The sequence below is a fragment of the Rhipicephalus sanguineus genome, chromosome 2 (genome assembly GCF_013339695.2).
Source record: "Rhipicephalus sanguineus isolate Rsan-2018 chromosome 2, BIME_Rsan_1.4, whole genome shotgun sequence".
NCBI classification, from domain to species: Eukaryota; Metazoa; Arthropoda; class Arachnida; order Ixodida; family Ixodidae; genus Rhipicephalus; species Rhipicephalus sanguineus.
In genome coordinates, this window is record NC_051177.1 from 180,662,679 (window position 1) to 180,687,912 (window position 25,234).

General features: G+C 47.5%; 1 protein-coding gene across 1 annotated transcript in view; it reads left to right on the forward strand.

Moving 5' to 3' along the window:
• The window catches only part of LOC119383890 (lysine-specific histone demethylase 1B), a 121,284-nt gene that overhangs the window by 50,178 nt on the left and 45,872 nt on the right, over positions 1-25,234 (forward strand). The window contains exons 8-11 of the mRNA XM_037652161.2: positions 2,852-2,976; positions 3,711-3,944; positions 15,945-16,129; positions 22,501-22,691. Coding sequence (XP_037508089.1) covers positions 2,852-2,976; positions 3,711-3,944; positions 15,945-16,129; positions 22,501-22,691 — 735 coding nt within the window. The remainder of the gene's footprint in view (positions 1-2,851; positions 2,977-3,710; positions 3,945-15,944; positions 16,130-22,500; positions 22,692-25,234) is intronic.

Sequence of the window (25,234 nt, forward strand, 5' to 3'; positions counted from 1 at the left end):
CGTCATCTCTTCTATGCAAATGTCTTGTGATGGGCACATTCGTACGTATATGCCCTCAGTGAGGATAATGTGCATGGTTTCATACCCATACAAAAGCAAGAATGTGTAAACCATGTGAAAAAAAGAATGGGCACAGCTTTGTGCGGCCGTGTAAAGAAAATAGAGCAAGGACTGTGAGTCATGCATGATTGGAAGAGGCTGCCTGACACATGGCTTAATTAAGAAAGTTGCAAATTATTATGGGCGGGCCATCAAAAACAACTCTAAATGATGGGCCTGCCATGAAAAATGCCATCATGGCTACTTTTTGCCGTATAACGTCGACTGATGATGAGCCACACCACAAGCACTGGAGTGAACTCTTGATGCAAGTTCAGTTCTTTAGCAGCCTCAGGGGAACCAGCACCTGCACGTATTTGGGCAGCGCTCCTGCCTATATGAAAATGCCTTTCACCAAGAGAACTCCTGAAAAGATGCCAGTAGGTCAAATCTTAGAACGCCATGAGTCACTCATAAATGTGATTTGGTTGACCCAGTCAGAAAGCCAGTTTGCCTCCCTCGTGAGTGTCGAAAGTGCTGTGGCAGATTCACTTTGCTGTTTCAACGCTGGCTGCAGAAAAGCACTGCAAGAAATTTCTCTACAACGGCAATAAATTCCAGGAATTTGTTCACTGCAGCGTGCTGTTAATAAAGAATGCACGCAAAAAGGCAACCACACTGCACAAAACTGCTCCAAAGAAGCTTAAAAGTGAATCAAGATCTAAAGAAAATGTGTCCTCAGAGGGAAAAGACTACACCCTAGGTGGGTTTTTAGATGCTTAAAGTAAATGTTTAACTATTTCTAGGAAATAAAACTTCGAGCCCCATTTTCTCTGCTTTCATTTTTGGTGAAAGTGCCGTTTCGTAACTATAGGACATGAAATCGCACTGATTTTCACACTTAGATTCTGAAACATTGGTGAATGCTCTAAAGCTGTTTATATTTATCTGGTCATCATACAAATTTCAATAGTTGTATTTTTGCAAAAGTTGTTAGCAAGACGATGTGTATCAGTTCTGTCAGTAGTTCTTTTGGAAATGCTGATTTGGCCATTTGGAAAATAAATTAGTACCTTTATGACACGCAGCGGCCCTTTTTGAATGTGTGTATTGTATGCAAAAATGTTGACGAACTTCTAATTCACCAATTTTGAGATGAGTAAAGTGTAGTAATTCAAAAATTATAATGGATAGCTCAAAACCAATTTAATTTATCAATGAGCATAACAGATTACATCTGTGTGCAAAATGTCATCAATTTATCCCCATAAATAACATTTCATTGCCACATCCCGTCTTAACAGTTTCCTGACCACGCCTATAGCCATCGATAGCCCACTGTCGAGGGTTTTCGACTTCAAATTTTGCCACACTGGGAGCGCTTACGAACAGCTAACGTTATCCATTGTATAAAACAGGAACTATTTTTCTAGTTTCGCTTTTTCATTTACCTTTTCCGCCACAGAGGAGTTTTGAAGTGCCTTTTAAGTTGAGAGAATCGGAACGCTCGTAGCTTCAAAGATGGTGTTGACATCGGGCGCATCTGCCTCTCAGAAACAGCGAATTTCGGTGGATTCGAACGAGTGTGATTCATAATTTTTTGATGACGGCAAGAGTGAAGACTCAGAAGATGATTTTGACCCATTGGACTTCAGCACAGACAGCGAACGTTTGTTAGACAGTCATAGAACATCAACAAGTATCCACCAACTAGTTTTTTATCTCTGAACTGAGTCATCATTGCCGCACTCCGTTCTAAAGATATCCGACGTGGTCTAAAGGTCACAGCTCTTTATCTGCAGGGTATCAACACCGTTTGGGTGGGACCACTTGCAGGCGGCTTCTCAAACAGTTGAGTTTAGTGCAAGACGGTGATCCGCAGTGGACTTCGCCATTGCGCTCCGTAGCGCCGTGTGGCGTTTCGTCTGACCCGTCGATTTCTTTGTACTGTTCTTTAGCTGAGAAATAATCGCCGAGGTATGAAACACAACTAATGAATATGCATTGATACATACTCTTGAGCCAAAAATAGAACAGAAAATTAAGGTTTTCTGCAAGACATACTATGCAAACCTGTGCTTCACCGCATCACGTAACTGCTTTGCGCATTGGCACTATAGTCATGGGGTAACCTTTTCTTTTGTACCTAAATAACAGCTACAACTAGAGTGCTTATACAGTAGACTCATTAAACGGAGCCCGAAGGGACCAGGAAAATGTGTTGCATTTAACAGGAGTTCCATTTACTGAGAGACGAACAGGGGTGCGGAATTCAGGTACGAAATCAATAATATCAGACAGTTGTTCCATTTAAGCAGCAATTCCATTTAAGAGATTTACGTTTACTGAGAGTCTACAGTAATTGCAGGAATATCGGATGTAGCATTTTTGGTCAAAATATATAGTTCGAAATTTTTTTGTGTTCACTTGGTGCAAAGCAGTATTGTGTATTTACAGAGTGTTCTCCTTTTTGTTAATAGTTTTCCTATTAAAGATTTGCATTAAATTTAATACCATTAGAAAGCGCATTCTTTGTTCTACAAATTCGTACCATATATTATAGTATCGATAATTTTTTGTGGTAGTAGAAAGATTGTTTACTAGAGTACCCGAAAATGGCCTATTTTCCCACGGACAGGAAGTGTTAAATAAAGTGCTATCCGCCTATTCTTTCTTTGGGTGTTAAGTCCGCAGCACTTGTCAGAATTTTTAAAGTTCACTGTATGGCAGGTACAGGATTGCCTGTCTCACATTAGAGATGCAACAGCACATGGCATTGACCCCTGTGTGTGATGTTGCGTGCATTTTGCAGGGCAGCTGGCGCAGCTTCTGCAACCTTTCTACCGGCCTGGAGAGCAGGGCAAGGCATTGTGCTTCCACCCGGACATAATGGAGACCTACGAGATGGATGCCTTCCCGGAGTACGCACGAGAACAGGCGAGCACCCACACATAGCTCTAAAGTAGAGGGATGGGATGTGAGATTTTCCTTGCTTGGAATCGGAGGAAAGCGAAACATTAGAAGAGGCCCTGGCTCTTCTCCACTGAACTCACTGGAGCATATCAGTGCATTCATCGAACTTGTGCACAATGAGCTGGCAGCGCTGTGCCACTGATGCACATCGAAATGAAACCTACAAAACATCTGCAAAAGCACCGATGAAGCACAGGTGTTTTTCCGTAGTCCATTGGCGAAGGCAGCTGAGGCTTGTGCTGAGATTGTATGGTAGAGTGCCTGTGTTGCCCACTGGCTTGCATATGCTTGCACTCACGCCTCACAGACTCAAAGTACAATTTTCAGGCTCATACATCATGCTGGAAGCAGAGCAGTTGCTGTGAATAGAATGTGCTGTGAGAAGAGCCTAGAGCAACAAACTGTTTTCTTATTTTCCAGAAGCTCGGAGATGTGAATGCTTCATGGGTGTGGTTGCTATGGAAATGTGTATCTTTTGTACCAGCACCCCCAGTAATCCTTTGCGAAGAAATTGCATCACTCTTTCCAGTGCAGCATAATTGGCTTGAGGCTCCCTTTTTCTTCCTGCAGTTGGATATGCATATGTGGACACAAGAAGTGTACGCAGGCACTTCATAAACCATCTTTAGAGACAGTGTGTACCAGTTACCCCGCGTTAAGCGGATTCCTCATCAGTGATACACTGCTTGTCACCGCAGGTGATGTACCTAGGTGTGCGCAACGTGGTGCTGGCGCTGTGGGCCCTGCGGCCCCAAGAGTGGCTGGACCTGGCGTGGGTGTCGCGGCACCTTCTGTGTCGAGGCCTAGCACGCATCCGGTGCCTGTTGGAGGCGCACAGGATTCTCCGGTTCTTCACCGCTCGAGGTCTCATCAACCACGGCACACTGCCCTCGCCACGTAGCTCTCCGCCACTGCCGCTGTCTTCTCGGCAGGTGAGCTAAAACAGATGTGCTGCAAGTGCAACCTTCGTCCCTAAAGTTCCGAGACTGAATCCATGAAAAAAAATGTGTTTAAGGGGGGACGTGGGTCCTAAAATTCTTTCTTTATTTTTGAGTCAATATGAACCAAACTTCACTGTCTTGACCAGTTTTTTATGCTGATTTCAAATCTATTACTAGTTTTTAATAACTGCACTAGTTCAAAAGATCTCGAGGTTCGAAAAAATAACTAGTGCCTGCTTCTTACGGGGCTTTTAGGCAATTTCTACGTACTAAAACCAATATGTAAGTGCATGGGCCGAATGCCCAGATCATGCTGTAGGGGGTGATGCTATTTTTATTCACTTGAGAGCACTGTGAAGGTCAGAAAACAGATGAACACTCATTGGTGGTTATTTTTTCTGATTCACTCTCATTAGTATCTATAATTAAAATTTGTAAAATGGTGCTAGAGTAATGCGAATAGCATCACCCCCCAGATCGTTTCAGTACGAGTAAAATGATACCAAATTTGTGATTTTTACTCGGCAACAACATTGAAAAAAACCCCGTAAGGCTGAGTGCGTTGAGCAAAAATATCAAACTGAGAAAAACGCATTTGAAGTTTTAGACAACTGTAACTTTTGTGGAAGTGCAGCCACAGCACTAGTGGTTATATCATTTGATAGGTTTCTTCTTCACGAGAACAGCCATACCAAATATGTGACCGTGACCTGCCAATGTACTGGCAAAATCTTCTTGTAAAGCCACATAGTGCACCCAGTACCAGAGTGATAAACTCCACCTTTAGCAATTCATAGGCCTGTACCGATTCCTTGCAAGCTAAACAAATACAAAATTTGTCTATGAATGTGGATTTGCAACAGGCAAATAAAATAGACAGAGAGATTAAGTCTAAAAAGCATGTGGGTTATTTATTAAACCAAAAATCAGTTATTATTGTCCAGCAATAGCACTTTGCTCAACAGCAGGCAAGGGCTGTACTCAGGGTTCCCTGCTGGTTTGTGTCATTTTGAAAGCCTGTGCTTGGTGTCACTACTGTATAAGTGCTTCTTTTGCAACTTCCAATGTCAGTTTTTAACCTTCTGAAGGCTGTGGAGCACAAATCAATTTCCCAAAGTGTAACACGGTGTCTCTGCAATTCCGGTGTTTCTCTGTCAGGTCGTGGTTGAAGCGACTACCGTTGCACCCTTGTCGACAGTATTGGTGGCCCTAATTTAATGCATTTCACTTCAAATTACATTAATTATCTTTGCACCACTATCACCAGCTACCTTCTACGAGAAACGCTTCTCGCGCGAGTCGCACCTATGATAATGAAGCACAGGCTTTGAAAGCAGCCTATACCCTCTGCCTTGAAAAAGGTCACTGCTTGAGCCAAACTCGGAACGAAGCACAAGCCCAAAGAACGTTTTTATCACGGATAAGTCCACGCGGATAAATTCTGTGCCATTTTCCTTGCCGCCGTTCACCAACATCCAACGGCTTGAACTTCCGCTGCTTCTTTGCGCGCTGCGATGCCAAGCACTTCTCCCGTCGCCGTATTTCCCGCGCACTCGGCAGTCCCGCATAGTATGCCATACGAACGCGGTTTCGAATGCCACTGAAGCGTTGCCTAATGATCCGATGGCTCCAGCTTGACCAAGGGGAACCGTGCGGTTCTCGTACTCGACGCACCGGTAGCGACAAGTAGTTTCGGCATCGCGCCCTCGTACGCTTGGCGCATCTTCTTTACACAAGAATCTTCGGATGTGCCAGCACAAAATAAGGTAACTGTGTGTCGGCGGGCCACACGAACGCGAGCGTAAGCAGAGGAAGATGACACTTGTAACAACACACGAGCACACGACACCAGCAACACGGCAGCCGTGAGCGCAGAACAAAAATACAAAAACAAAATGGCGGCCTCGGATTGCGCCAGCCAATGGGAAACACGAGAGAAGTGGCTCGCCTTGCGCGCGCGTGCTCTGGCCAATGAGCGTTCTACAATCATCCTTCGGAAAAGCGCCGATAGCGGCCGTTCTGTTGCAGCGACGCCATTTTGAAACGCCGCAAAATGTACACAAAGAAAACAGCTTCAAAACAAGCCAAAGATGGCGGTGATCAGCCAGCTGCTGCGCCTGCGGCGCGCGCGGGAAGTTTGAACAAATTTTGCCTGTTGAGATGCATTTTGCGGCTCCCGTGGCGTCTTAAAAATACAGTAATACCTCGTTAACTCGAAGTAGTAAAAACCAGAAAAAATTTCGCGATAATTGACAAGTTCCATTGAGAAGTTCAGTTCTATCTAGAAACGTTATCCCTACTGACCAGTTTCTTAACAGGAGCGCCAAACTGGCTCTTTGTAAAGGTTTTGAAGAAAAATAATGACATACCAGCGCTATTAACCAGCTGTGTTTTTCGGCACTGCCTTTTTATTTAGTGCAGAGAGACCGACTAAGGCTGGTCTGCCTCTAAGTAACACTTGCACCTAGCAAAGCTTTCTCGAGTTGCTTAACACATCGCATGTGCCGATCATCCGCACCGCTGCACTCAAATTTATTTCGCATGAAGCGAAGCATGTTTCTTGTTTCGGCGGATGTCGTCACCCCTCGAGTAGCTGCGTCGACGCTGCCGCGATCACTGTGCGTCACACCACGTTGTTTGGCTTAAGGAGGGACGCGGCTTTCGTATCGCGAAAAATGGCAAAAAAATCTATTTTTTGAAAATCACATTTTCAGTTTCTGCAGCCCTTTTTATATCCGATTCCAAAGTATCTTCACCGAAAACCGCGTAGAAGTGCTATAAAAAATTGTTGCGCCTGCCGAGGTGGCGAAAATTATTGGGGAAATCGCAAAAAAACACTGATTTTCAAAAAATCATAGCTCCGCAATGACGCCACCGGGCGCCGATATCTTGGGCTCATCGGAAAGCGCATTTCTCCGTCTTCAAATTCCCCGCCGCAGCTGGCTCCTCCCTTCGAAAACAAGCGCACAAAAAGCAAATGTTCGAAGGTCGTTTCGAGCCCTCCGATTGGCCGCCTCTGCCATGTTGCCCCAGCGTGCCTCGCCATTGGTCCGATGCTCGCTCCGGGAGATCATCGTCTGCAGCTCGTGCGTCTCGAGCTCACGGCTTTCGAAAGTCGCGCTACTTTGTTGCGTGTTCGCAATCGCTCTGTGTTCACGGCTCGACGATAACTTTGAACAAGAACTACGTTTTAGTCTGGAGCTACTAGCGGAAGCTCGGTGGGATTACGATGGCGCGCCGCACTCGTAGCGAACATCGCAAACGCGCGTCTCGGACCGACTTTCTAGCGATGACTCGTCGGATCCGTGGTTGGAGGTTGTGCTTATGCGCACTTCGGACGTCGTGACGAAGATGATCTCACGACGACTCTTTGTACTCGCGACCACGCATTACGTACTTTGAAACATCGAGCACCGCGGCCGGCGTGTCTACTGCTCGGAGTCGTCACTAGGCCTAACTCCGCTCACGGCGTCGGCACGCGAGACGAACCTCGAACTTTGCGGGCAAGAGCAACGCGTTAGCGGATTCACGGCAGTGTGCTTCTTCGCAAGGAACGAAGCGCTTCCCCCGCCGGCTTCTCGGTACAGCGGATGGTCATTTTACGCATCGGCAGCGGACCCCACGGCCAAGCTCGTCGCGCAGCGGGCGCGCGTCGGCGTCCCGCAATGCGAGGCCAAACACGTTGCGCGCCTCTTTTTCGTCGCCCGCACCTAGGCATATTGCGCATCGTCACCGAATGCCGCCACCCAGCACATCAAGCGAGTGACATGTCCATAGAGCCAATGGGGACGAAAATTTAGACACGATGGTAGCGCCGCCTGGATTCTAACGGTAGCTGCAAAAACAATTAAAAATGTTATCTTGCTCTCAACAGAAAGAGCTTTTATCATTTTTCACATGCAATTTAGTTTTAAGAACTACGAATATTGTTTGTAGATTTTATAGCTTTGTATAAAATGAAATATGTTTGAAACGCACAAGGGCACTTTGATATGGCGGCTGGCGTTCCGCATAGCAGACGACGCCATCGTCGTCTGCTTTTGCACCGCCGCTGTCCCCCGCTCGCTCCGGCAGCCCCCTCTCCACCCTACCTGAATTTTTCTCGTTTCCATAATGTACACTGTAGTCAATTACTCATTTGGTACTCACAAGTATCTTGCATACTTACTTTAGTAGGGCAGTGCTGCCGCATACAGGCCGAGCGAAATGACAACGCTGATCACACAAACTTGCTGCAATAAATTATTTTATTGCGACTGCATCGATGTTGTAGACCATCGATGCAGATGTTGTAGACCATCGACCAGATGTTGTAGACCAACGCATGTAGACCAGCGAATAACATGTATGCATAAGCGTTTATATGCAAAGAAGGTAGTACGTACTACGCATAGCCCCACCACAGATGTCCGGAGCACAGTAGCTGTCCAGGGTTGGATGATAAATAGATCCAACTGCACGAAGCCTTCGCTGGTATAAGAAAGGTATACCGCTAAAGTCCCTGCACTTCTGCTGCTCAAGATGTCGCACCACTTCGTTCACAGTATTCAGCAAACTGTCTGTAACTGATATGAACACATCCGCGTCCCTTTCACGGCCACCAGTGCGGCGTGACTGTTTGTTTTCTGGTTTGCGCTGCCACAAAAGTGCGTCACTTTCAAATCTTTTTAGCCTCCGCGCTGTACACGCTTCTGACAGCATAACATTTAATCAGAAACGGTTTTTTGTGCATATTGACCTGAAGTCTTACAAATAAAATCGGCGAAAAAAAGGCTTAGATGGCATTTCGATTACTGCTGCCGGCGGTGCGCTGTCGTTGTTTCGATGGGGGCGACACCTGAAGGCCCGGACGCGAAGCTCGCATCATGCCACCGGCTTGCAGCACATCGCATGCCGACTTCCCGGACTATGCGGCCGAGCACTTAGAGGTGAAATAAAGCACTGGTGATGCAATTTAGGCGCGCTTGGGGCCGTGCTTGGTATCGCCGTAAGCACTCATGAATCATCTGAAAAAATAAAAGCCTAGCAGAAAACCGTGTCCGCGACCGGGTGAATGATGAAGCGCATCGTAGGCGAGGTTTACAAATTAGCTTGACGAGTGAAACAGGGAGATGAATTCATATCTGCCCAGTTCGCATCTTGAATAAACTGCTAAGGAATTCCTATTCCACCAATGTCTTGGCCATAACTGCCTGTTATTTAGGAGGAAGTGATAGGTTGCCATGATGAGAGCCGCTTTTAGTATCCTATAAAAATGATTCAATGATCAATTGCAATCAAGGCTGTTAATTATGTTAATGAGAGCATGAATACAAGAAAGCTGGCAAATCATCATCATACATGACCTACCTGAATTACAATATCTTGTTTTTTGTCATGTCTATTACACCACTTCATAACTTCGTTTAAAATTCATGCTACATGTTCTTTGTATATCAGAAAAGGATTTTAAGAAAAAAGAAAGAAAACAAAGGCACAACCGATGAAAGGCCACATGTGCAGGAGGTCCAACCTTATAAAACACCTTAAAGATCACAATCTTCTTGTGTTTTAGAGAAGCAAGGCACCTCAAACTAAAGACAGGGCACTCAAGAAAGTGCACATTACGAAGGACTCAAAAGAGTACGACCCCAGTGCCTTTTGGTGAAGTAATATTGTTGGTACAACTTTAAAAGCCGTTTTCTCAAAACGACTTTTCTTGCTTCCTGCTTCGCTTGTTCCGCTGATTTCTCACTGACCGCTGGGTCTATTTCAGTTCCGTTTTTTGTTCTATATTCCTTGAAGCACAGTTCAGGGCGTGACATTCTTGCTTTTTCAGTATGGCGTTTTGATAATTAGCTATTTGACGAGTTGCACAAAGCCTCGATGCCTGTTGCGCAGTCACCTCATGAAAAATGAAAACTAAAAAAAATTTTGTTGCAAATAAAAAAAATCTAAGAATGTCACGCCCGCAATCAGACATATTAGAATGCATAGCACTTTGAACGAGTTTCCTATCGCATTTTTTAAGCGAGTCAGACTTGGAACAAGAGCATAAGGTGAAATATATTGTAAATCGAAAAGTTGTAAAGATATATTCATGAAATTTCTACAGTAGCATTAAAACAACATTTCAAATAAGTATGCCAATTTTCATCAAAATCCATGAAGAAATAAGAGAGTTGGTACCGAAAGCCACGTCCCCCCTTAAGAAAATGGCCAAACCAGCCGATGTTGCAGGCTAGGTCAGTTTAGCCCACCGCTAAGTCCAGAGAATCGGCCTTATCTGTCGATGTGACTGGAAGGGGCTCCTCTCGCACGATGCCACACATTCAGCACCGTTTTGACGTCCGGAAACTTCGAGCCTCGAATCCGTTTCTTTGATTAGGGCTACCTTTCTTTGCAGCATCAGTGACTTGCATTGCTTTGGTGGCGTTATCCTCACCACATCGCACGGCCGATGAAAAATCCGCGCGACGTGCCTTGCGTAAATAAAATGCTCAAATCGCATCTGTGACGGTAAACAAAATGTGTACGACCCGAGCTATTTTGCAGGGCCTGCTTATGTGCACGTCTATAGCGTCACATGACGTGACACAGGGTTGCTCGACAAAGTTAGTATGCCGCTAGGTTCCGACTTTACTTTCGGGAACAGTGTCCACTTCGTCGTAAACGCGGCAGCCTCGCGCGAACCTTGTGAAACGTATGACATTTTGCCGCTAGTATTTTGTGAAACGGTTCGGCGGCGAAGTTTCGGTTTCATTATCAGTCGAGATTTCGAGATAACCGAAAGTGGGCACGGAAATACTTCGAGATAAAGGGCAATAAATACATTGCACCTATGGGAAATTGTTCGGTACCGCGGAAAACTTCGACTTAGCCGATTTTTTGAGATATGCGAGTTCGAGTTAACGAGGTATTACTCTAAGTTTTAACCCATTTCCCGGCCGAAATAGGCGATAATATTTTGAGGGCAGTTGCTTAGGGGTGCAAACATGCCTAAAATGCGTTTTTCTCAAAACTGATTTTCTGTCCATTTTTTACTATTCTAAGACTCGCATCTCCCCTTAACATTGAAATCATTTGTGCAGCATGTGGTAGCCTCGATGCTCACCGGAGCTGAAGACTACCGCGGGTTCAGGCTTAGCGAGCCACAGGGCCACGTCTACCGTCGCCTGCTTATGTTTAGCGCACCGCTCCGCACGCACTCAGCTAGCAAAGGCGTTGAGTGCCGCGCGGCATAAACAGTGTTCGAGATAACACACACACAAACACTTTATTTGCCTTCTGCGGCACCCCAACACACACAGACAGCGTCCGCTCCCGGGGCATGGGGAAGCAAAGGGCTTCCCGCGCGGACGATACACTAAGGGGGGCCGCGAGCGCGTCGCAGCTGGCAATGGCGAGCTTTGACACGCCGCTCGGGAAAAAGGTCCCTCGCGGCTATGCTGCGCACTCTCGCGATGACCACTGGGCCTGGTCGCGAGAGCTAGGGCAATCTCCGTACGCGTGGGCCTCCGGCAAGTGCGGCTCGGCGTGGTACGACCGCGCACGAGCACTAGGCACCGCTCTTTGGCTTCACGTACGAACCGGAGCTAACACTGAGGTAAACACGCCTGCAAGGATGCCGAGGCACCCAGGCAGGCTACAATCCGGCGATTCCCAAAGTGGACGTTGGACCGGAAGGAAATACGTGCTTACCCAGCGGCGTCCGAGGAGAGAGAGAGTTCGTCCCGGCGTGCACGTGCGTCAGTCGCCGAATCTTGCAGCTCCAACACCGCGGGCAGCGCCACCACGAGAGCCGACGCGTAGCGTAAGATGACGCCACTTGCCGTCGCGGGAGAACGGGAGAGGGAAAGGATTTGCGGAACGGTGAAATGCCCGCGCAGTGGCTTCGGGCGCGCCTCGAATCCCCACAAGCACCCCTTCGAAATAGTCTCCCTTGCAGTCTATACACAGCTTCCAACGCTTCTTGAGGTCTTAGAAAGAGTTCGAAAACGCTTCTTTTGGCATGGCTATCAGCTCCTTTGTCGTGCCGTCTTGAGTGGCCTCAACGCTCTCCATCCAGCGAGCTTTGAGGGCTCTCTTCACACTAGGAAACAGGAAGAAATTGCATGGGGAGAGGTCAGGCGAGCATGGCGGATGGGGAAGTACAGTAATGCTGTGCTTGGCGAGAAATTTTGTGTTTACGCGCTGTTCGAGGTGGACGTCCTTCTGTCCACATTCATTCACAGTAGAATGCACAGACGACTGATGACAACGTATTTTTCTTAGGGGTGTGCGAATATTCGAGTTTCGAATTCGAATTGAATACAGTATAACCTCATTACGACAGACCTTCATAGTGAAGAGGATTTTGGTCTGTTGTAAAGGGAGTATGTAAAATCCAAGTACTGTTACTACAGTTTTTTATGGAAGCACGTAATGGGTCTGTTATAACCGGCGAGAATTACGAGTCACAAATGTGGTCTTATTTTTAATGGGGGACCAAAAAAAAGGCGATTTTTGGAAAACCGCATTTTCAGTTTCTGTAGCCCATTTTCTATCCGATTCCAAAATATCTTCACTGAAAAATACGCAGAAGTGCTATAAAATTTTTGTTGCGTCTGCCGACTAGGCGAAAACTGCGGAAATAGCAAAAAAAAAAAGCGTTTTCAATATTGGCACCACCATTTTGGGCTTGTCGTAAAGAGCATTTCTCCGTGTTCAAGTTCTCCGTTTCAGCTAGCTCTTCCATTTAGTAACAAGCGTACAAAAATCACATGTTTGAAGTTCAAGGCCTCCGATTGGCTGCTTCTGCCGTTATGCTCGCTTCGGGATCGTCGTCTGCTGCTTGTTTGTCGCGAGGTCGTGGCTGTCAAAAATTGCGCTACTTAGTGACGCGTTCGCACTCGTCTTGTGTTCACGGGTCGACACTAATTTAGAACGCTTTAGTTTGGCAGCTGCAAACGGAAGCTCAGTCATCAGATTACGATAGCGCGCAGCACTCGTCGCGAAGATCGCAGACGTGCGACTGTAATAGCGTTGACTCATTGGACCCACTGTTAGAGGTTCTTCTCTCTCATCGACACTTCGGAGCTTATCACGAAGACCACCGCGGGACAACTGTTTGTACTCACAGTCGAGCTTGACGTACTTTGAAACATCGAGCACCGCGGCCACGCACAACGCAACCGAGCTTTCTACTCGGTGCCGTGGCTAGGCCTAACTCTGCTCACGGTGCCAATGTACGAGACAAATCCGAACTTTGTGGGCAAGAACATCGCGCTAGCGGACATGCGAAAGCGAAGAAGCCGCATTGTCCGTCATCGCAAGCAACGAATCTCATCGCCCACTGGCTCCTCAGAACCGCGGATGGGCACTTCGCGAATCAGCAGTGGACCCCCCAGCCAAGCTCGCCATGCAGCGACCACACAGAGAATCAGCGGCAGCAGCTAGCAATTTCATGCGTCAGCGTCCCAAAACGCAACACCAAACATGCTGCGCACCGATTTTTTAGATGTGAAGCATCTTATAGCGGAGTTCAATCCGGTGGTGGTGGTGGTGTGCGGCGTGACCACCCTTACTGCGCATGTGCAAACCTTCTCCACTTCCCCTCTCTCCCCTTTCCCCTCTCATTTCCCTTTCCCACCCCCTCTCCACTCCCTCTCCCCACCCATCTAACCTCCTCTCCCCTCCCCTTTCCCCCGCTCGCCTCCCCCTCTCCACACCTTCCCCTCCCCTCCTCCCCCTTCCACCTCTCCATTCCCCCTTTCCCCCTGTCATGCAGGTTTACGGTATTCTAAGTCGTTACTCTGAGACGGAGGCTCAGAGAAAAGAAATGACGAAGCCGTGTTAACAGGAAAGAAGAAAAGTAAGAAACTTGAAGTAGGAATGAGAATGAAAATGAAAAAATAACAAACTAGAAGATCTGTCTTAATTACAACCTAAAACGAGTCTTCTACCGTCCCGCTCTAACACTCATAAAGATAAAATGTCACCGGTGGTGTTGAGGGCGGCGATGGCTTGGTAGGCAGGCGTCTGATGAGGCGGCGATGCTGACGACGTCACCGTCGCTGACCAGCACGTCGGAGCTTGCCCGAAGACGTGGTAGGCTGCTTGCTCTCGCCAGATCTGTGGCTGCTCCTAGGCTCCACTTGTGTCACACGGGCCCGTTTCCGGCAGGGAACAGCCACACAGGAGGTTCTGCCCTTCCACGGGCAGTTTGGATCGGGAGTCGAGCTCGAGCACCAAGGACGTGACCTGAAGCAGTCACTGCCGGGACTCCTTGAGACCGTATACCTCCGGGTATACCGTGGGCAGCTGGAGCGTCATGGCCTTGTCGGACTTCTTGCGTCGGGTCCTGAACCCGACTCGCAGTCGCGCGACACCAGTGATCCTCGCTCCAGACTGTTCCAACCCTTCTGCCTCGACCAGTCTTCGAACGTTTCTTCTTTTTTCTCCTCTTGCAGGTGCCCTCTTCTCATTGGTCTTCCCCAAGGGCCTTTACCATGCTTTTCCCCGCGAACTTTCTCTTCGTTTGGCGGGCCTGGTTTTCACACGTGATATTTCGCGCGGCCGTCGTCGTCTTCCCTTTGTTGCTTAGTCGTCGCTGCCGTTGCCTCCGAACACGTCTCACAACACTACGGTGCCACCACATTACAACACCACCGCGTCAACGCGTCACTACACTTCACCACACCCCCTCACCACTTCACCTCTGAAACGCGGGCTCTACATGCCGAAACACTGCTTCGCATCGCCTCATGGTCCCCTTTAGCGGGAGATGGTGTGATTTTTGTCACTACAGCTAGGCACAGCTGATCGTTGACAGGCCAGAGATCGGAGGCCTTCGTTCTTAAATCGGTACGTTGATATCTGTGGCACGCTGTTCCCGTCCCGAAAGTATGCTAAGCAATGTTTGAAGTCTGAAGTTATTGAATTTGGTATGTCCGTGGTAGAAAAGTCCGCTCTAAAGGAGTCCTGACCACCTTCCTGGCCTGACATTTTAGTCAATCATATCCGAATCTGTGTAAACAAAGCTCGATCGATGGAACAAATACGGAGGTCGGCATAATGCCGGAAATAGGTGTGTAATATCAAAATGTCTGTTGTAAACAGATACGTTGTAGGGAGGTTATACTGTAATCGATAATTGTTATAAGCAGGCCGAAAAAAAAAGACCTGGGTAGGCTCGCGTCGTTCGAGTTGTCGCTCTCACCGCTGTCCGCATCACGTATACGCACAACAATCGCCTCATCACTGAGGCACTCACTCGGGCATTCCCACAATATCATCTGCATGAAAAAAGTCCAGACCCAACGCATCTTCATTGAGCGCTGACCATAACTTCAGCACCCCTTGACGGGACTTCGGGACGTCGGCCGTGATGTCCCGTCTGCGGCAAAACGTAAAAATGGAGGCAGTTGTGGAGAAAAACAGTCAAAGTGTGGTGCTCATAACAGGCGAGTGAGCAGTGCGAGCCAACATTGGTGGGACTGGGCGCCCGAGCGAGGCCAAAGAGGCGGCTTTGGGAGGGGAGTTAGGAAGGAAAACTCCTCCTCTCGCTTCCTCGTAGGCGGTGAAGTCGACTTGTTTTATGAGCGGGTGGATGGGGTGCAAGGTGCATCGCGACGCATGCTGTCGGCGCGGCGCTATAGTTGGATTCAATTGTTATATCCAATATCGTGGTACTGGAGCATCGTAGTAAGCGGCTTATTTCACCATAGAAAGCATACAGAAGTGGACGTTGCCATCGTTGTTCATCAATACATCCGATATATTGCTATAAACGGTATCATTATAAGTGGACTCTACTGTATTTACTACAGGGCATTTTTGTGGCTTTCGTTGCATCGCATGACACAGTAGGCATTACCCCGGAAGATTCCGACCAGTCAAGGAGTGGCATTAGCGTATTATAAAGAATGAAAGAGTTTTATGTTATAGCGACACTTGGGTGACAGTGTGAGCAAGTTAATGTGGTTGGCTTTTTACAAGCTGTGTGTTGTGGTGGTGCCTTTTTCTGTGCAGAAGCGTGTGCTGGTTGTGGGTGCAGGCCCTGCTGGCCTATCGGCAGCGCGGCATCTGCACCGGCTAGGCATGCAGGTGACGGTGCTCGAGGCCTCGGACCGTATTGGGGGCCGAGTGCGCGACGACACATCCTTCGGCGTATGCGTCGGCATGGGTGCCCACATCGTCACGGGCGTCACCAACAGGTGCGATTGACTTCCCCGATTTAGGGTCATTCTTGCAGCTCAAATGCATTCGCTGATTGGGTAATAGTAGCATGAATTTGAATGTGGTTGCTTTAAAACGCCTTGCACTAGGTTTTTGCATTTCGAACAAACAAGCAGGGCATGTGAAGTGTCAGTGGTCATCGTGTCTGCAAAATGGGACACGTGTGCACAGTGTGAAAACGGTAGAAATTGGAGACCAACTTTTTTTTATTTTTTAGGATATCTGGATGAAACTTTCAGGGCGTGTTCAATACATTAAAACTAGAGCTGTGCGAATAGAAAAATTTTGGGTGCGAAGTGAATTCGAATATTGAAGTGTGAGTGCGAATCGAATCGAATATTTTTAGAATATTTCTCGAATATTTCTAGAATATTTTTCGAATACTCCGAAGCGAAATTGCAGGAAAAAAGGCAAGATTCCTAAGCATATTCTTATGAGATAGCAACATGCAAGTGTTTTTTTTTTTCTTTTTTTTTTTTTTTTTTTTTTGCTGGGTTGATGAAGCACTGGCGGGGTGGTGTTTCATAGTTGTCTTATCAAGAATGAGGCAATGTAGAGGCCGAATTTTATTTGTGTACATGATTTGGTGCAACCAAAGTGTTGCCGACAACACTTTACACGTGATAGGCAAAGATGCCATTTCCTCAGCCTCTCCTCCTCTTTCAACTTCTGTGGAAGCCCAACTAATTTGGCGGACAAGGGCGTGCTCCCTTCAAGTCCGGAGTTCCAAATCTGCCTCGTAGACATCGATATACCAGAACATCTGAAATTTTGTATGCTAAAAAGCTTCGGCGTCCGATATTTCGGACTTCGTGCCTAGATTTCAGGCCCAAAACAGCATTAATTGAGCCCCCACATCTTTCACCTCTGTGTTGGAACCAGCGTTTTCTTGAATTAATACATTTGCGACCGTAGTGGAGCTTGAAAGGCAGCTTTGCCGCAAAAGCGGGGGTGTGATGAGGTGAAGCATATTGAAAATCTAGGGACCACTTTCAATCGGACGTTGACTGTGTCTTGGCAAAGTTCGACCGTAACAGAGCTTGAAAGGCAGCTTTGCCGCGATACCGGGGTGTGATGGGGAGCATATTGAAAATCTAGGGACGACTTCCAATCGGACGTTGACCGTCTGCAAAGTTCGACCGTAACGGAGCTTGAAAGGCAGCTTTGCCACAATGCGGGGGTGTGATGAGGTGAAGCATATTGAAAGTCTAGAGACGCGAAGTTCTGGACTAAGGGCCCGACCATCCGCAAGGCCCCTACGAGGCAATCCACAGGAGCTTTGCCTGTACATAAATAAAATGTTTGTCATCATCATCCAATCGGATGTTGACTGTGTCTTGGCAAAGTTCGACCGTAACGGAGCTTGAAAGGCAGCTTTGCCGCAATGCGAGTGCAATGAGGTGAAGCGTATTAAAAATCTGAAGGGGTCACTTTCAATCGGACGTTGACCGTATTTGTTTTTGGGAAGTTCGAATAGTAAAATTCCAGTGCAAATCGAATAGCAAACACTATTCGAAAAATATTCGAAATTTTGAATATTCGCACACCCCTAATTAATGGTGCATCCAGACGACGGGCCAAACCGCTCTTTTCGCCCGCGGCCTCGCCGTCACGTGACCCTCCGCTTCCGGTTGGGAGAGGCCGCGGGCGGCCCGGGGAGGGAGGGCGCGAGAAATCCCGAAAACATTTTCACGGGCCGCCCGTACCGGCCCTCGACGGCGGCCTGCGCGCTCGCGGGGTTGGTGTGTCAACAAAACCGGGTTTTAATCATCTTTTTTTGGCAGCTGGGCACGCCGGCGGCTATTCGAACACGTGTTTCTGTTTGAAAACAAGCACGCGGGATCATTCGCGTCGTTTTTGCGGCCCAGTATTCGTTTTGCCATGCTTGTGTAAAGATGGCTACGTGGAGCGACGATGCTACGTTATACTTTCTCCCATTGGTGGAGCAGTTCCCGACAATTTTGAACGAATATATCTGCAGATCCTCGTCGTCCTCAACCGATAGCGCGAGAGCCATAGCCGCCAGGGATTTCTTTCGCGCAACCTCCATGTTCAAACTGAGAACTGCCGTAGCGGTACGTTCTTTCCTCTTAGCTTTCGTGTTGTCACCTGGTATCAATTAGGTCTTTCGCGCATCTCGCGCGGTTCTCAGTGCATTTCTTTCCGTCACGGCATTTTTTTTTTCTTGTTCGCATGCGAAGCGCTCCCGACTTTCGCCTGTGGGCAGTGCCTTTTCCAATTTTCCGGCGCTTCCTATCCTCTTTTGTCTAGCTCCGTAGCCTTTGCAGCTCTCCCCTCCCCCTATTGTGACCTCTGTCAGCGACTAACCACACGCCAACCCTTTGACTGACGCCACCAACCTCTTGGGAAGCCACACACTGTGCTCTGCCCGCTTTTACACGCATTTGTTGATGTTGTTCGTTTGCTTAGTTTGTCAATTTTTTTTGTACCATTATTCCTGGCTTTATTTGTTTGCTTCTTTTGCAAAATAGGCTTTCTGTTTCTGCCAGCTCTGTGTGTACTGCGCGAATAGACAGCGGCTGAGCGGAGCCTGGGGTCTTGAGGCGTGTGAGAGGCACGCGCACCGCATGTGAAAGTCACTGTCGCAGCGTCGCCCACCAAGCTGCGGCGAGAGGCTTGAATTAGCCTGGCCCATGCATCTCCCTCTCGTTTTGGTCCTCGCGTGTGTACGGCGCAAGCGGCCGGGCCCCTCGCGGCCCCGGCGTCACGTGACTCAGCCGCCCGCGGCGGGCGGCAGTTTGGCCCGTCGTCTGCATGCACCATAAAAACTCAAGGAACTGCAATGTTTCATGAAGCTGTGTTAATTAGTTCCAGCGCTATTGAGGTCTAACTGAGTGGTTCACATGTGTGCCTGAGGAAGAGCCTTGAGAAATCCCAGACATAGTAGGAAGCTGAAATTCATTGTGGTCATCCCTTGATAGATATCCCAGAGCACTAATAAGTAGAGCTGTGCAAATAGCAAAATTTTGGGTGCGAAGCGAATTCGAATAATAAAGATTGAGTGCGAATCGAATCGAATATTTTCGAATAATTTTCGAATATTTCTCAAACATTTTTCGAATACTTCGAAGTGAAATTGCAGTTAGAGAAGATTCCTAAGCATATTCTTATGAGATAGCAACATGAAAGTGTTTCTTTTCGCTAGGTTGATGAAGCACTGGAGGGGTGGTGTTTCATAGTTGTCTTATCAAGAATGAGGCAATGTAGAGGCCGAATTCTATTTATGTGCATGATTTGGTGCAACCAAAGTGTTGCCGACAACACTTTACACGTGATAGGCAAACATGTCATTTCCTCAGCCTCTCCTCCTCTTTCAACTTCTGTGGAAGCCCAACTGATGTGGCGGACAAGGGCGTGCTCCCTTCAAGTCCGGAGTTCCAAATCTGCCTCGTAGACGTCGATATATAAGAACATCTGATATTTTGGATGCTAAAAAGCTTCGGTGTCCGATTTTTCGGACTTCCTGCCCAAATTTCAGGTCCAAAACAGCATTAATTGAGCCCCCAACTCTGCCACATCTTTCATCTCCATATTGGAACCAGCGTTTTCTTGAGTTTATACATTTGCGACCGTAGGGGAGCTTGAAAGGCAGCTTTGCCGCAATACGGGGGTGTGACGAGGTGAAGCATATTGAAAATCTAGGGACCACTTCCAAACGGACATTGACTGTCTCTTGGCCCTAAGTTAGACCGTAACGGACCTTGAAAGGCAGCTTTGCCGCAATACGGGTGTGTAATGAGGTGAAGCATATTGAAAATCTAGGGACCACTTCCAATCGGACTTCGTCTCTTGGCTAAGTTCGACCGCAACGGAGCTCGAAAGGCAGCTTTGCCGCAATACGAGAGTGTAATGAGGTGAAGCATATTGAAAATCTGAAGGGGTCACTTTCAACTGGACGTTGACTGCATTTGTCTTTGGGAAGTTCGAATAGTAAAATTTCAGTGCGAATCGAATCGAATAGCAAACACTATTCGAAAAATATTCGAAATTTCGAATATTCGCACACCCCCTACTAATAAGCCCTTTTTTTCTAATTTCCCCTCCAAAAATTTTAGCACGACTTTGAATTTGATGTAGCCAGTAATGACCACATTCATCGAAAATTCATTGTTTACTGTAAGTTAACTGCACCAGTTTTCAAAAAAAGAAGCTTATTACACCTGGCAAAGTAATTCAGGAACAGAATAAAAAAAAAAAACGGCACAAATATATGAAGTGTAGTTCTTGAGATATCGCCTTCCTCAGCACAACTAGCAAAAAAATCCATTCTGAGAAAACAGGCCTTGCAAGTTGCCAGCACATTTTTGGGCCTAAAATGACCCTGCAGTGTCATTAAATGCATATTTATGAACTTCTGTCCTTTGCCGCCTCTCCTGGTTTTGTTTTCTGCCTTTCTTCATGTCAGGGTTGCGATCGCCAAAGTAGGTTCTAGACGCCAGGTGCACTTCGATCTATTCAACTACGCAACTACGCATTCGCATACCGATGGTGCAGAAGATACAAGTGCTGGCAACGTCTATGCAATCGTCTATACCAATAGAACATAAACTACTTTGCTGAGAAAAGGAACGTTACAATCCTTGTTGACAACACGCTTCACCACGGGAGCAAGGTTTATGTAACGCTTCAGCGCACTGAACACGTGTACCGTCTTGAGTAGGCTTGTGCGAATATTCGAGCACTTCGAATATTCCAATGAATATTACGGTATTCGAATTCGCTTCGATTGAAATTTAAATTTTTGGAAATTTCGAAGTATTCGAAATGAACGAATAGGTAGGTGTGCATTAGTCCGCATGTAACCCCCTGTAAAGGTGCTTTCACTGCAGTGGAGGAGTGCTATGCCGTGAATACACCGTTACAGAAAAAATCTGCACTGCCACGTAGCCCCAGCTGCCACGAAGCCCCAGTTCAAGGTTAAATGAATGTATTACCCTGACATCGATTCATCATTTTTTACGTTTAATCCTTTGAGGGTTTTCATCGTACATGTACGGCATAGCCTGTATGTTTAAAACGCGCGTCTTTTTCGATCATTTCTTTTGCTTGGCATGTGCTACCACACTTCGAGAATATGTACGTGGTATTTTTTTTTTTTTTGTTTCCCAAAAGTGGCGCATCGGCTATCGCTTGCCCATCCGAGTGCGTTCACGGTGCAGCTGGTTTAAAACGCATGCCTTTTTCGATCATTTCTCTTGCTTGGCATGTGCTGCCACGCTTTGGGAATGCAGGGAATTTTTTTCATGTGCCGATGTCTCTCAGTTTTCTTTGCTTTTTTTTTTTTTCTTCGCAAAGTGACGCACCCACGGTACAGCTGGTTTAAAACGCGCGCTTTTTTCAATCATTTCTTGCTTGGAATGTGCTGCCACGCTATGGGAATACGTGGAATCTTTTCCGTGCATCGATGTCTCTCTGTTGTTTTTTTGTTCTCCTTTCCAAAACGGCGTGGTGGTTTTCACTTGCACATCAGAATGCACGCACGTGGTGCGGCTGGTTTCGGTTTCGTCCTTCGAGTTGTTATCGCTTCTCGCGCCCACAAAGCTGGGGCCTGTCTGGTTTCTAACCTCTTGAAGGGTGACCGCTTGTTACTCTCGTTTATTGCTCCCCGGTGCACAATTACATCTGTTTTCGTGCAGTGCCAAATTACACAAACGATACCGCCGTGGTTGCGTTTCCTGTTTTGGGGAGCACGAACATTTTTTTACCGGAAGAGTACTCTGGTTCTGACACGGAGTGTGTCAGAGCCTGTTTAGTCCTTCGTGCAGAAAATGCACCTTCAAAATTTAAAAGATAAGGGGATGTGACAAGCGAAGTTGTAAAAAGAAACCTTGGACGTCCCTGTGGCGTTACGTTTACCTCTATCGGCATTCACTGTCGAAACGTTGAGACGCAGTCATTATCTGAATTAGATGGTTCAGAGAAGATATACTGCTCTGTGTCGTTGCGGCCGCACTTAGGGGAAAACAGAAATCATTCTTCATCCTCAGAGTCTGACAAAACTTCAGTGAACTAGTGTCTTTTTTTTTTTACCCCTGTGTGCAGCTGTTGCCGATACGTGCATACACACACAGGAGTACACCATTTTTAATTCCGGTTGCCAGAATTAAGTTGTTTCTCTACTGTAATGCATGTGTTTGCCATCTGTCAAAGAGAACTCGGCAAAATGGATCAGGGTAGCTTGGTTGTGGCACTGTAAAAAAATGCTTGGTTGAGTGCAGACGAGACCAGCTCGGCTTCGGTAAGGAAAGGGTCAAGCTGTATCCAACTATAGCCTATACAAGAATGGGCGGGTTCGATGTGAACTGTCGTTTATGTTTATCCTTTGCAGCCCCTTGACGACGCTGTGTCTGCAGTCTGGCCACGGCATGCGGCTCATTCGCGACCACTGTGACCTGTACACAACGGCGGGGCACATGGTGCCGACAGAGTGTGACCGCCGCGTTGAGTTCCACTTCAATGCCATGCTGGATGCTGTGGCACAGTGGCGTCTGGGACAGACCAAGGACACCTGCCTCTTCGGTACGGCAAGGCTCCCTTCTTAACTTTACTCACTGGAACACCGATTATACAACTTTGAGGGGTCACGTGAAACTGTCGTACAATGTAGGCACTGACACTGAGTCTTGCCAAAAATACACGTACAAGACGGCCTGAATAAGCCTGCTGCACGAACCTGCACTGCTCCAAGGAAGGTTGATTGAACTACAGTAGGCTCTCAATAATTCAGTGATTCCACTCCTGCGCCAACTGCGCCAAAGTGCGCCAAATAAGATTTACTGCGCCATCCTGATAATATCGACGAAATTTGCGCCAAACTGCGCCAAAGTCTCGGGTTTGGAGGCGTCTATCACCGGCAATCGCACCGCCGGCGCGTCAGAACATGTGCAGCTCGATCTTGGGGCTGCCAATAAAGTCGCAATCATAGACCAAGAATTATTCCGCTGAATAAATAGCGCTCGCGCGTGCGTTCCGAGTAAGCCACGATGCCATGCACGGTGCCGACGCAGCTTCTGTTCTGCAAGTCGGCTCGACAGCAAAACGCGCTCTCCGCAGAGGCTCGTGACGTCTAGGCCTATCGGTAGCGAGAAAGTGCGACGGCGATTCATCGGCGGACGTCGTCTGTCTGTCTGTCACTTCTGTCTGTCACTTCTGTTTCCGGACATCGCGGAATGAAATCTGGGATCGCTCGCAGTAGATATATGGGACAATATAGAATTTTCCTTGCTTCGCGTTTATGGAAGAGCACGCGAACGGTGGAAACGCGTTGACACTTTTCCTCAGATATACTTTATCCATGGATCTTCATCCAGAACAGCTTTTTCGTAATTCCTTCCGCCAGCACGTCCGAGTTTGTAATCACTCTGCGGTAAATACCCCCTAAAAGGCCCTGCCGTTTCGAGCACACGTGCTAGGGTTCCAATTCGAATTTTTTTGCTTGCTTTTTTAAAAACGTCATCTCATTAGTAAAATCATATCTCCTGGTCGGAGCAGCCGCAAATGCGCAGCTGTCAGTAGCGGGCCCGTCGCTGACGGCCCACAGTGAAGCGGTTACGCCATGTTACACGTCCGCCCATCGGTTTCGGGGGTCAATAGCTAACGGTTAAAAAAAGTCAGTTTCGCTTAAGAGTGAAGCAATGAATGCGATACCAAAAAATTGTATTGTGAAACGAAGTAAGACTAGCAGCTAACTCTTTTGGATCCGATCTCGCGTAACTCAACAAAACGCTGGTTTAAGGGAATATGGCCCCTCCAGGAACCGAAGCGTTTCCTTGCTCTGAGTTCTCTAAACGCGAAGTAAGCGTTGAGAGCACAGCGAGTTTACGAGCCGTCTCCTGATGTCTCGAGATAGCGCACGCGCAAGCGACTGCGCCCTTCGAATGATGCGGTCCCCCCCCCTACCGCTCCCCTGGCGACCCTTCATGCTCCTTACGAAAGACGGGCGGGGCGTTTCCTCTCTGTTTGATGAGCAATCCACGGCAGGCCCGCACGCGGGAAGATGTTATCGCATGCGCTGTCCGTGCGGCGGAGACAGACGGCCGGCTAGTTTAATCTCCGCTTCAGCCGCGTTCGTCGCCAGCGCTCGCGAGCTTTTACCCGCGGCTAGAATGCGCGTGGTGATGTTATTAATTTGGATTTTATACGGAAAATTGCGGCAACGGCGACGGCAAAAATCCGCCGAGAGTGTCCATATAATTGCTATCGCAAGGGTCAATGTACGGGGCAGATTTTGCGCCCCCCGCCCTCCCTCTTAGGTGATAAGCCCCCCCCCCCCCCTGTGCGCACGCCTATGCTCCTGGGATGATTTTTTCCATGAGATTTGCAATGAATCGAAATATTTCTAGTAGGGGTGTGCGAATATTCGAAATTTCGAATATTTTTCGAATAGGGTTTGCTATTCGATTCGATTCGCACTGAAATTTTACTATTCGAACTATTCGAACTTCTCAAAAACAAATACAGTCAACGTCCGATTGAAAGTGACCCCTTCAGAATTTCAATATGCTTCACCTCATTGCAGACTCGTATAGCGGCAAAGCTGCCTTTTCAAGCTCCGTTACGGTTGAACTTTGCCAAGAGACAGTCAACATCCGATTGAAAGTGGTCCCTAGGTTTTCAATATGCTTCACCTCATAACACCCCGGTATTGCGGCAAAGCTACCTTTCAAGTTCCGTTACGGTCGAACTTTGCCAATACACCGTCAACGTCTGATTGAAAGTGGTCCATAGATTTTTGATATGCTTCACCTCATCACACTACGGCATTGCGGAAGAGCTGCCTTTCAAGCTTTGCTACGGTCGCAAATGTATTAACTCAAGAAAATGCTGGTTCCAACATGGAGCTGAAACATGTGGCAGAGGTGGGGGCTCAATTAATGCTGTTTTGGACCTAAAACTTGGGCAGGAAGTCCGAAAAATTGGAAGCCGAAGCTTTTTAGCATCCAAAATTTCAGATGTTCTTATATATCGACGTCTACGAGGCAGATTTGGAACTCCAGACTTGAAGGGAGCACACCCTTGTCTGCCACATCAGTTGGGTTTCCATAGAAGTTGAAAGAGAACGA